At 46.7% G+C, this 15263-nt stretch overlaps 1 protein-coding gene across 9 annotated transcripts in view; it reads left to right on the top strand.

Annotated features, from left to right (window-relative positions):
• PBX1 (PBX homeobox 1) overlaps nucleotides 1–15263 on the top strand; it is a 329073-nt gene that overhangs the window by 242630 nt on the left and 71180 nt on the right. For all 9 annotated transcript variants that reach the window (XR_009613790.3, XR_009613789.2, XM_078440837.2 and 6 more), the window contains 3 exons: nucleotides 1879–2069; nucleotides 8796–8931; nucleotides 14020–14179. Coding sequence is in view for 7 of the 9 variants with exons in the window: in XM_078440837.2 (XP_078296963.1) it covers nucleotides 1879–2069; nucleotides 8796–8931; nucleotides 14020–14179 (487 nt within the window). In the remaining 2 variants the exon portion in view is untranslated. The remainder of the gene's footprint in view (nucleotides 1–1878; nucleotides 2070–8795; nucleotides 8932–14019; nucleotides 14180–15263) is intronic.

Below are 15263 nucleotides of genomic sequence, written 5' to 3'. Positions count from 1 at the left end.
TTACCAAGAGAGAAACTGGCACCCGGACACCTCCTTCTGCAGCCAGACACACACCTAGTAAGTCATCTGACCCTTACCATCCCCTTTGAGGTGGGTGCTGCCACCCCCAATTCACAAATAAGGAAGACGAGTCACAGATTAGACAACTTTCCAAGGTCCCACAGCTAAGTGAGTCCCAGAGGCAGGATCTGAGCGCAGACCATCCAGGCCCTTCTCGCGTGCTCCCCTGTGTTTGCGAGCACGGTTCACTCCATCCACAGGTCACTGTACAGGTCCATAGTTGCTGCTAGCCTTGCTACAGGTTTGCAGTGATTAAATCTACTCCCTCAGATGCATAAAACGAGGCACGGAGTAGTGATAGGCTTTGCCCAGACACTTAGGGAGGCGGGGTCAAAGACCAGACCTCCCAGTCTCCAGTGTAGATGTTGCCCGGTCGGCTCCGCACGTATCTTTGGCCAACCAACCTCAAAGGATTTCTTAGAGAAACGAACAGCGAGTGGGTTGTTGGCACTGCGTTCTTGACAGATGTGAAAGGCTTTGCGCTGGAAAAACAGGGGCCATGCAGTGTTCTCACGAATGGGTGTGTTTCTGTTATTGATATTAAGTTGGAGCCCTTCGAGTCCTTGGTTCTTCAGCTGTCCAACGATCGTCTTGCCTTTTTCCTTACGAATCTAATACAGTTTTATAATGTTGCTGTGAGTTAACCTGTGCATAGATATTTTATTGAACGCTCAGCTAAGGAAACCACACTTCAGATGTTAAGAAATAGTAACCACAGGAAGGGTAGTGATGTTCAGAGGAGCAAGTTTGGACGGAAGTCCCCGGCCTGGAATAGGAAGTGTTAAGGGTCCTGACTCAGCTGGTCCTTTTTTGCCATGTGCCTTCAGAAAAGGCCCTTCCTCTCTGGGCCACAGTTTTCCCAACTATAAAATAAGAAGGTGGGAAATACGATCTTTAACTTCCCTTCCAGAGCTGATGGTATGTTAGTCTAACCTGAGAGTTTTCCTTTCTGCAGAGATGGCTTCTGAATCCTCGACATCATGTGTTGATGCTATTTCTACAAGGCCTCTGAGGACAGATCCCTTTTGTGTCATGGCTTTAGTGGGTCTTCCGAAGGCCGACAGAGGAGGCAATTCTCATAATAAAACTAAAAGGAGAAATAGATTGATGCAAAATCTCCCGGGAAGGTTAGCTTTTAATTCCATGATTCCATTCTTTGGCTGTTGATGCATACGAAAATCAAACATTTGGAAGTTCTGATATATCAGAGATAATGAGCAAGGCAGAAGTTTATGCGGTATTTGGCCCCCCAACTGTCTCTGGCTGTTAACATTGGGGTGAAGGGCTGTAGAGTGCATTTTTTAAAATTTTTTTAGCATTTATTTATTACTGAGAGACAGAGCACGAGCATGGGAGGGGCAGAGAGAGGAGGAGACACAGAATCTGAAGCAGGCTCCAGGCTCCGAGCTGTCGGCACAGAGCCGGACACGGGGCTCGAACCCACAAGCCACGAGATCAGGACCTGAGCTGAAGTCGGACGCTTAACTGACTGAGCCACCCAGGTGCCCCGGGCTGTGGGGTGCGTTTTATACTCGGATTTGTGTTTTCACCTTTAAACTACAGTAAATCATGAAAAACAGGAATTCTTTTTTTCCCTTAAAAGAAAAAAAATGTCCATGGTGGCCAAAAGTTAAATTCAAACAGGATGCAAGGTATTTCTAAGCAACCATTTACTTCATCCCTCTGGCGTGACAACACCCCACGAACTTGTGTGGGGTGAGTTGGCTTCCCTTGTGCCAGTGTCTAGAAAAGCCCACCCAGCCTTCCGTCCGGGCTGGACCCTCCACACGGCCCCTGTTTGTTGTCCTGCCGTTCCAGGCGTGCAACGAGTTTACCACCCACGTGATGAACCTGCTGCGGGAGCAGAGCCGGACCAGGCCCATCTCCCCCAAGGAGATCGAGCGTATGGTCAGCATCATCCACCGCAAATTCAGCTCCATCCAGATGCAGCTTAAGCAGAGCACATGCGAGGCCGTCATGATCCTGCGCTCCCGGTTTCTGGACGCGCGGTGAGTCGCCAACGGGGCCGCCTGTCCGCTGGCAGGGGCGGGGTGGGCCGGGCGGGGCAGGGGGTGGGGAGGGCATCCCGGATCTGGGGTTGGCACCCACAGCGGGCCCTGTCCACAGGCTCCATTTTCATCGGGTGAAAGGCCACGCCGAACGGCAGCCTGCGGAAGTCTCTTGGGTCGGGTGCAGGAGGCTGCAAGACCGGATTAGCCGTTGGTTTCAGACAGCTCCAGGAGGACGTGTGATGGGGACGGATGCTTGCTGTCACCACCGCAGCTCCCTCTGAGTGCGCGGCGGGGATGACCAAGCTGGGTGAGGGCAAAAGCTGCACGTTTGTTTTCATAGCACTGGGTACCGCCGTGTCGTAGCTCTGGGCCCCTAGCGGTCTTCCTGAACGCTGCAGTGACGCGCGTCCCCCAGCAGGACAGTGCGGTTTGAGAGCGAGATCTCTTCCACCATATATACGGGCAGGGCGCGCACTCAGTTCAGCTCAGCAAATATTTGGAAGCGGATTGCCACGTGCGGCGCTCCGGGCTAAGTTTTAGGAGGACGGAGATGACTGGGGCCATGGTCCATGGGCCCAGAGGAGCAGGGGCTGGTCTGATAAGGCACCAGATTTTCAATCAAGGCTTGATGTGTTCCGTCTGGCAGTGCTACTCCTGACCTCACGTGTGAGTTCACAGAATTCCGGTGAAGAAACCCTGGATGGAAAGGTCCTTTTAAAAAAAAAAAAAAAGATAAAAAACAGAACAGAGAGCAAGCAATCATTTCTTGGTCCTTTACTCTCTTGACCAGTGGGTTTATGCATCTCTCTCTGATTTCCTTTAACTTCTGTTTCGCGGCCTGCAAGCTGGTGATAATCCTATCTTTCATTTACTCCGGAGGAGTATTTTGATCATCGTTCCAGCGGCCACGTTTTCAGAGTGTGGGCGCCCCTGGCGACTCACGCTCCCCCTTAGATTAGCCAACCTCTACACATGCGGCTTTCATCGTTCATTACTTCGATCCCTAAAAATCATCCCCATCTATGATTTTAGTTATTAAAGCTCTAGGTATGTCGGGGGAGTATGCCATTTCATCGTTTATAGTTTTATCCCTTCTCAGTGAGACAGAAAGACTCACTGCTCCTGGTAGAATTTTTTCGCTGCCACCGTCGTGCCTTAGCTCTCTCACCTGTATCTCTCACTCTGTTCACAGTTGTGGTCTTTGCAATCCACAGACCTCTCTAAAACTCCTGGCATCTCCTAAACTCCCTTTCTTTCGGTGTGTTTTGGGTCGCACAGAGCATGAAATGAGACTGCCAGCCAGCAAAATGTATCCCTGGGCCCCCAGAATGCCAGAGGGTTAAGTCAGGACAGAGTGAAAATACAGACAGCTTTTCCCAGCTGGGGAAGACTCTGGAGGGGGGAGGCGGCGTCGCCCTGAAGCGGGGCCCCTGTGCGTCGATCTCCCTGCCAGCCCGTGGCCGCTGCCAGCCCGGCTTCTTTAAAGCAGACTGTTGCACACCGTACGGAGTGCAGGTGACTGGTGACCTCTGTCTGGGTCGGTCCCCTGCCCGTGCTATAGCCACCGCCACTCTGCGTGGCTTGTTTCCATCCCCATGGAAACTCCCCTGGTTAAAATTCTGGAGTTGGTATGTGTGTTGGCAGTTCCTGAAAAAGAGAAAAGTTGGGCCCAGACTGGATTTTTTTTTTGCAGAGAGAACCCGGGGAGAAGGGAGGCACAGAATCATTGTCTTGTTGGATTTCTTCTCGCAGGAATTGGGCTGTGTGCAGTTGGAGGTCAGACCCCAAACGAGGCGAGCTTTGTACACAGTTGCTGTCCTTTCCACCAGCTTTTGCCTACATGGTTCCAGTTGGCATCTGAAGGACGGTCACTTAACAGAGGGTCTCTTTCCTGCTTTGGTTGCAACCTTTGAATCCTTGCCTCTGAGCCAAGCTTCAAAACGAAAACAACTCAGCTATTGTCATTGTTACTAGCATTGATTTTGAGGATATATTTGGTATCAGTGAAAGAATATAACTCCAAATGCCAGCCCATGGCTGAGCAAAATGGCTTTCTCACTCAAAAATAAGTGTGGACCTCTTGATTGGGGTAGTTCATTTCCTTGCTTGCTTCCTGTGCTGTAATTGGGGAGCTAACTTGACAAACCTTGGTGAGAAAGACAGACAGACAGACTCGGTGCTGATATTCATGTGCGTGTGATGGCCAGGGCTTCATCCCTGAAAGATTCGATGGAAGACAGACGAAATACAAGGGGACTTTGACTTAGTAATAGGATTAGTCTTTGTAATGTAACAGGTATGTAGAATCGAAGGGTCCTGCTTTGCTATGTAACACTCCTTGTCTTAGTTTCTCATGACCACCTAACGGATTACTCAAATCTAGCAGCCTCAAACAACACAACATTATTACAACACAGCTTCTGTTGTTTAGGTGTCTGGGGACAATTTAACTTAGTCTCACAAAGCTGTAATCTGGGTGTCAGCTGAGGCCGTGACCTCATCAGAGGCACAGTTCCTCTTCCAGGCTTATTCCCGCCGTGGGCAGCATTCAGTGCCTTGTGGTTGTGGGACCGAGGTCCCAGCTCCCACGAACCACTCTCTCCATGGCCAGCTCCCATCTTGGCTGCTTGCTTTCTTCCCGGAAACCAGCAAGAGAATCTCACTATTTTAAGGCTTTAACATCATCTCCCTGAACAGAGAATGATACCTTTTTATTGTCACGGCCACACTCGGGGGAGGCCGTGGATGCCAGGCTGGACTCTTACGCGTTTCTAGAACTCTATCATCCATACCCTTCAGCTGAGCACTTGGTCCAGCTGTGTCCATTCACATCCTGTCCTTTTTCTCTTCCTTCCGTTGACTTAACAGTGCCAGAAAAACTCATTCATTCATTCACTCTTTCACTCTACATTTATTCTCTCCTGGTATGTACCAAACATTGTGCTATAAAACTTGGTAAAGTTATTGTCAGCATCATAAACACAGTTTTCTCAGTTGAAAGAGAGAGAACTTAGGAACACTCTTAATGGTTTTCAAGCAATAATTTTAACTTCTGTTTGGTAACATTTTGCTGGAGACGACACTAAGACGATAATCAGATATCAGAAGAACACCTCTGCATTTCACCCCGAGAGAGGGATGCCGTAAAAACTAATTAGTAAAGCGGAAGACGACAGGAGGGAAGGACATCCAGTAAGGTCTGGGCAGACTGGCCCGTGTTTAGATTTGTGTATCTCATTGAGTTTTAGTCTCTGCCAGAAGCTGTAGCAGCCACTGGAATAACTGGGGTGGGGGGGGGGAGAAAAACATATATAAATGTGGGTCCCACCTTCAAGGAGCAATAATCTTGTGGGACAAACCGACACTCGTCTACCATTGCACTTAAAACCGCATGTTACACGTGCTTACCTCCTGGCTGCACCGGAAGGGGAGGCAGAATGCAGGACGGGGCATCTCAGAGCTGGCATGGTGTTTGCCAAATAGCCTCCACCCCCCGTTGAGCAGAATGAAACAATGTGATCCAACTTTGACAAGCAATACTTACTGGAACGCTTCCCGTGTGTGAGGGCACTAGGGTTTCAAGGATGAGTGACACATGGCTCCTGCCCTTGAGGACTTTGCTGTCTAGCTGGGGAGACGTATGTGAGCTTGTGGCAAATGCTGTAGGAGAGGAGTACACAGGGTGGTGTGACGAGGTCAGGAGCATGGAAGTCACGAGTGTCTTTGGGGAATGGAGAAGCAATGATGTGGCTGGACGAAACTACGCAGAGCATGTTTAGGGATGGGGGAAATGAGGCACCAGGGATAGGCTAGGTCCGCTGCAAAACCCTAAACTATACCCATGAAGATTTCAAAATTTGTCCTGGTGAGCAGCAGAAACCTTCAGAGCCGTTTGAGGATGGAGTATAGTCATCGACAGCATAAGTTCCCAAACTGCACGGCGTGGATTCCAAGTCTGGCTACCTTTGTAACCCTGTCCTCCCTAGGACTCCTGTCTGTAAAGTGGGGATAACCCTATACCCAGGAATAAACAAGGGAATAAGAAAACAAAAACCTTAGTATAGCGTCCGGAATATCGTATTCACACAATGATTCAGCTAGAATATACTAAGGATCACTGCGTTATAGATTCCTTATTATTATTATTTTATTATCATTATTGTGATTGTGATTGCTGTGATTAGTGACATGATCAGACAGTGGCCTATCGAAACCCATTTCAGAACTAGTGACAGTAGGCTGGAACGGAAGAGCTGGGTTTGAAGGACTAGACCTGGCAGAACTTGCTTTCGGGCCCGTCATCGGACGAAGGTAAGACAGCAGGAGAGGCCGAGTCACTCCCAGGTTCTGACAGCTGTGAGGTACTCAGGTATTTGAATGAGCGGATGAATAAATTTAGACACACCGAAGCGTGGCTATGGGGATGTGGGTAATGGAGAAAACGGAGCTGATTTGGGTGCGGTGCGATGCTGGTTTTGGAGACGCGGAGTGTCTAGGCTGTGCAATGGGAGATGGGCAGTGATCCTCCAAGAGGCGATAGGGCGGGAGGCAAGACAGTTGGTACTTAGCAGCGTATGTGTGCTGCACCTGCACTTCTCACTCTTGAGTCACTGTGATTCAAAAGTTTCCATTCCTAAAGCGCCACATGTATCCAATGCTATTCCATCAACCCCCACATTTCTTATGTTAACAGCCTAGATCCCCACCTCCCAAGACCCGGAGTCTCAAACGTTAACCTACCAAGCCGATCACACTTCAGGCCAAAGCCAGGGGGGTCGCTCAAATAAGCGTATCATCAGAAGTATGTTCTTTTCACTAGCTTTCTTGAAATTCTGCAAAGTCCTGATCTTGGGATCGCCAAGGCCCTCAGCGGAGACCGTCATGGAGAGAGGTGATAAGCGAGCCCATCAGAGTAGATGAGACCGCCTAGGGAAGGTTGCACATCGCAATGAGAAGAGAGTCGGGAACAGCTGTCTGTACCAGCCCCACACCCACCAGCTCATTCCAGAGAGGCTTCCTTTGAGCTCAGTTGGAAGACTCCCAAAAAATACAGTGTGATGCTAATGCAGACAGCTGAATGAATGAACCAAGGTTCTCCCAATTAGGGGAGCCTTCAGGGTCCAGTTCCCCAGGCCTAAGACAACTGTTTTCTTTAGGCAGGGAAGAAGCCAGAGGTTACCGAAAGCCTGGCCCGGAGCCCTTGTTAGCCACTTGGCTACTTTCCTCAAATTCCCAGCAGGCAAGGACTTTTAACAAATGCCTGTTTTTCGAGTTGGGCTTTTTTAATCCGTTCTGCCCAATTTCTGATGCTGGGTGACCCAGAAACTCAGCGTGATTTGGGAAAGTGACTCGGGCTTGGCATAGTCTGGACAGATGTGGTTAATACCTATGGACAGATGGTGTTCATCCGGTAAAATCAGGCACTTTATTGTGTTAATTAATCCAAGTGGGACCCTGAAAATACAATATTAGCTGAATTTCCTGTCTAGCAAGGCGATCGGTGCTTTCTGTTGGGCTAAATCGGGAACTCCTGTATCCTGGCATAACCAAGGATGTTCTGGAAATCTCTTCCATAAGGAAGAGCTTTTGATAAAAGCAAGAAAGGCAGAGTGCTAACAGAGCTCATTTAACGATGGGGTCCCCACCGCCTCGAGGAGGGCCAGCCAGCCTCTGCTGTGAGCCGGGCGTCCCCGGACAGCTCCCCAGCTGCCCACAGGCCAGAGCTGTGAGGAGGCAGTAAAGCGATTCTCACTTTAAGGTAGTTCAATTAGCACTTTTTTCTTAAAGACAGAAAAACACTTTGGTTCCAAAAGTGGTTCTCTTCCTTTCAGCAACCTGTGTATTAAGAGGATTTCTGCAGGCTTTGTTTTACCATTTAGCAGCTGGTCTTGGTGTGATTTCTCTCCTTCTGAGGGAGGTCAAGCAGTCCAGGGGGGTGATTCCAGTTTCTTCCACATCCTCTTCCCCAGATGCCTTTACAGAACATTGTATGCATTTACCTGGGAATGGAAGAAAGGGGAAATGCTCGCTTATTTTTTACTTACGGCTATAGAGTCTCTGTGTAATCGGCAGGAGGCGATTTGTGTATAAGAAAGAGGGCTGGGTTGTATAGTCAGGCAGACCCGAATTGAGGTCTTGGCTCTATAACCTCCCGGCTGAGTGAACTCTGGTAAATGGGAAGACCCGTACCTATCTCGCTAGACGTGTAGAGTGAGTAATTTGAGTTGATGAGTGGGAAGATCCAGTGCCTGGAGCCTGGTAGGAAGAAACACCATCACCGGGCATTCACCATGTACCAGGCACCGTGCAGAGTCCTTTCCACGTGTGGCCTCATTTTCCTGTTCTGGTCACCCTGCGAGGCCAGTGTGACTCCTTTCGCTCTCAGCTAAAGAAGCTGAGGCTTGGAGAGGCATCCCAGCCCCCCAGCGGGCATTCAGTTGGTCCAGGATTCAATGTCAAGGTGGTTGAGTTGTACAACTCCATGGTCCTCACCCCTCTGTACAAATATTGGCGACTGATTCTCTGCCCCCCGTGAGGCACCACGAAGCATTTAACAGATGCTTTCCGCGGCGGTTTTGGCACCCAGCCCCTTTGTGCAGATTTCCCCTAATTCCACGTTTCGCTCCAAAATTTGCCTTTTCCCAGAAGGAGATCCTCGTCTCTCCCTTTTTATGTGCACTCGGCGTGAACTTTTTTGTCCTTCTTTCCTTTCTGTTCATGAAGGAGGAAGAGACGGAATTTCAACAAGCAAGCGACGGAAATCCTGAATGAATATTTCTATTCCCATCTCAGCAACCCTTACCCCAGTGAGGAAGCCAAAGAGGAGTTAGCCAAGAAGTGTGGCATCACAGTGTCCCAGGTAAGGGGCCCTCAAAAGGCTCAGCTTCTAGCCTGGCTGTGGTGGAGCCCACGTGGCAGGGTCTTGGAGGTGTGGCTTTACCAAGCTTTCATGCCTTGCTCGCTTTAGCATCCATCTGCTAAAGCCCTAAAAATGGCAAGGTGAGCACCTGATATGTTGAAATAGGAGAGCTTCCAGGTAAGTCCCTGGGCAAACTAGAGAGGGTCCAGCAGAACTGGAGGAGTAGAGTACAGTATAAAAACAGGGTTGGGGTTCTTCCCGTTGAATGCTCGGTTGCTTTAAAAATGGGCCAAGGTTCTTACGTGTCCTGGGAAAGCCATCTGCATTTGTCGCATGGTTTGCTCAAACACAGGCCATTCCTTAGCTCATCTTTTGCCCAACCCAAGAAAGAGCCAGTGAATGGAACTTTGAGATGTCCTCTCTTGACGTGCTCGTCTCTGTAACTGATGGGAGGCAGGACTTTTAACATGTCTCTGTGATGGCATCAGAATGGTTGCACAAAATGTCACTGAGTGCCCCCTTCCCCCAAAGAGCAATAACCATAATAGTTGCCAGTCGGCATGGAAAGATACATGATAAAAATAGTTTTATGGACCTGGTGTCTTCAACAGTAATATGGAAATAGAAAAGTAGGCAATATTTCTGTGTACGTATATTTAGTCGGCTCAAAGGATCCATCCAAAACTTCTTATTTAATCTGAATGCCATCTCAAAGATGTCCACTGGTCTCTAGTTAAGAACAGTAGTGAGAATTCTGAAATCTAACAGAGAAAGTCCCTCTGAATTCTGTCACAGGCAAGAGAACCAAATGTACTGGCATTTCCATAAAAGGGGTGGGGGGAAGAAGGCTAGGAAACTTCACCTGGCATCTTCCAAGTAAAGGAGATGCTGTTTTGTATAAACTGAGCATTTGTACTTCCTTGAATTAAATCCTGGCTTCTGTTACTCCCTGTAGGGTACTGATCCCATCATCCTCTGTTTACCTAAGCAGAATTAATTCTAGTCAGAATCGAGAACTCCACGCAGAGTACATACAACAAGGAGATTACCAAGGCCTCCCCCACATGCTGTAGGCATTTTGGCAGCAGTCTTGCAAACCCCGATTCCTTTTCATCTCAGACCTTCCTTAGATGCTTTGATTCCGGTGGAGGTTTTTCCAGTCTTAACCCTGGGAAAGCAGAACACCAGAGATCAAGCTCAGGTGACCTGGTTTTGTCCAGGTCTCGAACCATTCTTGTCCAACTTCAGATCCCTTGTCCACAAGAGAAGAGAATTAATGTTTTTGATATTTGCTGCACATTTAAAGGATGGTTTCAGGTAGGAGCCATGTCCCTGACAGTCAGCGAATTTGATACATGGAATGTTCTACTTCTGAAGCAGAATTAAATCACTATATGGTCTGACTTGTAATTCTGGGATTCAGAATTCTAAATCCCTGTTGAAGAGAGAATGAACTCTTCAGGGTTAGTTAGTCTGTATTAAATCTAGATCCGAGATGGAGTCCCGGCCCGTTCCAGCAACCTTCACTGACTTCATTATGGAAACGCAAGGCGCAAATAATTTGCCCGTTAAAATGAGTATTTATATATGGTATCGCCTTTCCCTTTCCTTCACCCACCTTAAGGCCACGCCATTCTTCCTTCCCCATCACATTACTTCCTCTCAACAACTAAGCTATCCCACTGTTGCCGAACAAGTCCCAGTGGGAGACAGTATGATACAATATCACAGCAAGAGCATTTGGCCAGGAGCATGTTTTTGTCAAGAATCAACTGTGAGATTTTAGGGAACTCCCTCTTTTGGGGTCTCAGTAGCCCTGCCTGCCAATCATGGTTCATTGGACCACACAATTTATTAAATTTCCCTTTAGTTCCCAAACCTAGGGGATGCAGATTTGGGGCTTGTGTGTGTGTGTGTGTGTGTGTGTGTGTGTGCTGTAGCTATTTTGAGGCTGTATCTATCTTGCGTTTTGTTTTGTTTGTTGTTTTGTTTTGTTTTTTGTTGCCGCTGTCATTTATTTTGGTTAATAATTACCCCTCCATCTTGAAATTATCCTACCTTGGTTTTCTTGCCACTGTCCTCTCTGGAGTTGCCGTCTTCCTCTTGGGCCACTTTTGCTTGGTCTTCTTAGAAGACCTGCTGTCTCTCTCGACCCTAGAAGTACCATTTTTTCTTTAGCCCTCGTCTCTTCATGCCTATACCATGGTTCTTGACTTTTTTTTTTTTAGCCACAGATTCTTTCAAAATCTACTTATTGTTGATTCCTCCCATGATCCACAACAAAAAGTGTGCTGATATACCCAAATTTATCTATAGACCATCCTCCCCTTTGATCCCTAAATAGCCCTTCCTGTATTACCAGAGCTGCTTGGCGTGTGGTCTCAAAAAAGACACTTTGGAAGCTTGTTCAAAATGTAAATCCTTAGATCTCACCCCAGTCCTGAGTTAGAATCATGGCACGGGGCGGGTTGGGGTCTGTTTTCACGAGCACTCCATGCACACTTTGACTCAGAAAAGTATTGTTCTACACACTTTGTCTGAGTGATCTCTACTGTGCCTCCGGCTGAAAGTATACCTTTATTTGAACATCCAGATGAGACTTCTGGAACACCAAACTCCTATAGCTTACTTCCCAGTGGACCCTGCCATGGCTCTTCCCAGGCTCTTCAAACTTAACAAGTTCAAGAGGCAATCAAACTCTCCCCAGAGAAACGATTATTTTTTGTGTATTACCTGTCTCAGACTGTGTCTGTCATCTGTGTGTCCCCAGGGCCTCGCACATAGTAGATCCCCCATGACTATGAACAGCAAGCTAATTAATGAAAGCACTGGTTATATCCGTGGCTCGGGGCATCTGATATCACCTCGTGGGCCATGTTGGAAATATGTGAACTGACTAAGCGTCTTGTCTGCCGATCTGTCTGCTCTTCTCACTGATAAGGGAATCACTCCACCGCCACGTCCCTTCTCCACCCTCATCCTTCTCTTCCTTCTTTTCTCTCATGTAGCTGATTTAACCACATAGACCTCAGACATTTCTTTTCTTCCTCAGAAGCCCTCCCAAACTACCTTCAACTTTCCGCCTTTCTTCCAGATCATCCAGTTATCTTAGAAAAATCTTCCTCTTTTTCCTGTCATCTGAAGAGTGAACGTTACATCAAGGAAAGCATGAATTTGGGAATGAAATCAGATATCCTGTGGTCCTAAAATGGCCCTGGAGTGCCCTTCCTCTCTTAATGTAACTCTGTAGGCACCAGCATTTACAATAAATAAAACAATTTCTCATGGAATTTCTTTCTCTCCTTTCCTTTACTAATACTGCAATGGTATGGTTTGATTTTGGTGACAAAGGCTTGTTATTTCTGCCATGGTATAAGCCACCCAGGCCTGTGAGGGCTAACCTTATAAGATTTCTAAGTTTTGCTAATGCATTTAATTTTTTTTTTTTTTTCAGTTTATTTATTTTGAGAGACAGAGCAGAGGAGGGGCAGAGAGAGAGAGAATCCCAGGCAGGCTCCATGCTGTCAGTGTGGAGCCCGATGTGGGGCTCCAACTCACAAACTGTGAGATCATGACCTGAGCCGAAACCAAGAGACGCTTAACCGACCGAGCCACCCAGGCGCCCCTAAGTGTTGCTAATGCATTTAAAAGATAAATGTAGTTTTGCGAGAATTATTTTTATCTGCCAGTGTTGGGGATACGTGTGTTATCAACTTTCTCTTCCCTCACCAAATTCATGATTCGTTTTGGAACTTTCTTTACAAAAAGACAACATTTTAGTTTGGAGTCATATCTGGAATACAGGGTATAAAACATCCCTCACTTGAATTTCACTGCATCTGTACTTGTCTGGCCAAGGTCGTGGTACAAAGGGAACGGGGATGTAGAATAGAGTGAGGACAGCTGCTGTGAGCCACATGAAGGAAATAAATTAACAAGTGAAAGTAAAGTAGGCTTATTTTGTGTATTGGCTTTAGCATTTAAAGCCTGGAATTCAAAGGAATAATGTGGTCCGCTTCAGTTTTTCCTTGTGTTGTTAACACCAAGCTTTGCACAAAATACTTAGTGAAATCCATCAGATTGAATTATATTGATCCTAAGGTCTGTAGTACATGCCGCTAAGAATCTAGTCAATATTAGCATTATTTAACTTCTATAAATTTGAAATTATTCCATCAGTGAGAGCACCTATATGTTGATATAAATTTGTATGGGTATTTTTTTTTCATTTCTTTTTTTTTAAGTTTATTAATCTATTTTGAGAGGGGGAGGGGGCAGCGAGAGAGGGAGAGAGAGGATCCCAAGCAGGCTCCACGCTGTCAGCACGTAGCCCAATGCAGAGTTCGACTCACAAACTGTGAGATTGTGACCTCAGCTGAAACCCAAAGTTGGGAGCTTTAACTGACTGAGCCACCCAGGTGCCCCATATATGGATATTTAAAATTCGTGCCCCTTGATTGCTCAGTGTTAGCATTGATCAGTAACAGGCATTTTGCCTGAATTGCTGTGCTTATTTTGGTGTCATGTTCTTAAGAGGTAAGCGACTTTATGGGGCACCCGGGTGGCTCAGTCGGTTGAGCGTCCGACTTCGGCCCAGGTCATGATCTCACAGTTTGTGGGTTCGAGCCCCGCGTCAGGCTCTGTGCTGACCGCTTGCTCGGAGCCTAGAGCCTGCTTCAGATTCTGTGTCTTCTTCTCTCTCCCCCGCCCCCGCTCATGCTTTGTCTCTGTTTCTCAAAAATAAATAAAATGTAAAAAAAAAAAATTAAAAGAAAAAGAGGTACGCGACCTTAAAATGCCTGCCCTAACTTACAGGTGTCCAAGTCTCAATGAGCAGCTCCTTCCTAAGAAGTTTTGCCGCAGTGGTCTCCCTAAATGGCGTTGTATTAAGCAAGAGAATCTCATTGTCTGCGATGGGTCCTCTCAATACTCTTCCTTCAGATCTTTTTCATTGATGTTGTTAAATCAGCATAGGATCCGTCCACGTAGCCTGCCTCCGCAGCCCTCTCCTGATCCCCTTCTGTTTCCTCTGAGATGTTTGCGCCGGATGGAATGTTAACTTTCTCCTCTTCTCTTAAACTGCTCTAGGTATCAAACTGGTTTGGAAATAAGCGAATCCGGTACAAGAAGAACATAGGTAAATTTCAAGAGGAAGCCAATATTTATGCTGCCAAAACGGCTGTCACTGCTACCAATGTGTCAGCCCATGGAAGCCAAGCTAACTCACCCTCGACTCCTAACTCAGCTGGTTAGTTTTTTCTTTGATTTGGGGGGATCGTGCTCCATTTTTTATACCTGCTTTTCCTACGTTGGGTTCTCTTTTAATCCTTTAGGTTTCTGATTGGTTCACTGATGTATTTGATTTGTCTTTTTTGTTGTCGATGCCACTTTGGGTTTTTCCTTTCATTTCCAAAGAGCAGTGCGTCTTACTCTTTAGAAGACGGGTTTGTCCGGACGTTTGCGCTAATGTGTCTGTTTAGGTTGGGCGGACCTGAATTGGTTGGTTTGGATGAGAAGACCTTCACATTCTCCTTCCAAAGATGAACTAGATCTGGTACTTAGAGATAGTCCCTTGGGGCTCTAGCATTTAGTCTGTTTCACATGAAGTTTTTAACCTGGTCTACTTTGCTGTTCCCATCACATAGTGTCTGAGGGACCCACCTCTCTGCAGGAATATTCCTCATTACAGTGCTCTGGTGTGCAAAGCCAGCCTGGGATTACCCCTATCCACTGTTTATAGCTGTTGTTCTTTACTGTTTTACCTTGTTGGTTTCTTTATGTCAACTACAAAGAAAATTGCCAATCATTAATTCAAATTATGCATATTCCAGTTTTCCTATTATAGTATTAGTCATGTGCTGTGCTCCTGGTTTTACTTCAGTGAATATGCATTCCATCACTAACTTCAGAGTTCAGGCTAACGTAATATATTTTGGGGTTTGCCTTGTACCACCAGTGCTGAATTTCCATATGTGAAAAAAACTGTCAATAATACATAAAATCTAACCTTAGTGTTTCCATGCTATGGAAGGCATGTTGGTTCCTTTTTTTTTTTTTTTTTTTGGTAAGGGGAAACCAGAAATCGTTCCTTATTAAATAGTTGTGGTCTCAGATTATGTGGTATTTGCCCCCATAATGAAACATCCGCATTGATTTTGGTGGTTCGGTGCACATCTAAGAAAATTGATGCCTCCAACTTGAAGGGTCACAAATTTAAATATGTTTGACCATAATAGGATTATAAATCTAATTTCTACCATTTCTGGGAAGTGTCCTTGACCCTGAAACTTGTTTGTTCGCTAAAGTAAATTCTCTTTCTACCTTATGGTGGA

This window comes from Panthera onca, chromosome F1, assembly GCF_046562875.1.
Source record: "Panthera onca isolate mPanOnc1 chromosome F1, mPanOnc1 haplotype 2, whole genome shotgun sequence".
NCBI classification, from domain to species: domain Eukaryota; kingdom Metazoa; phylum Chordata; class Mammalia; order Carnivora; family Felidae; genus Panthera; species Panthera onca.
This window is presented reverse-complemented; position numbering and strand designations above follow the sequence as displayed.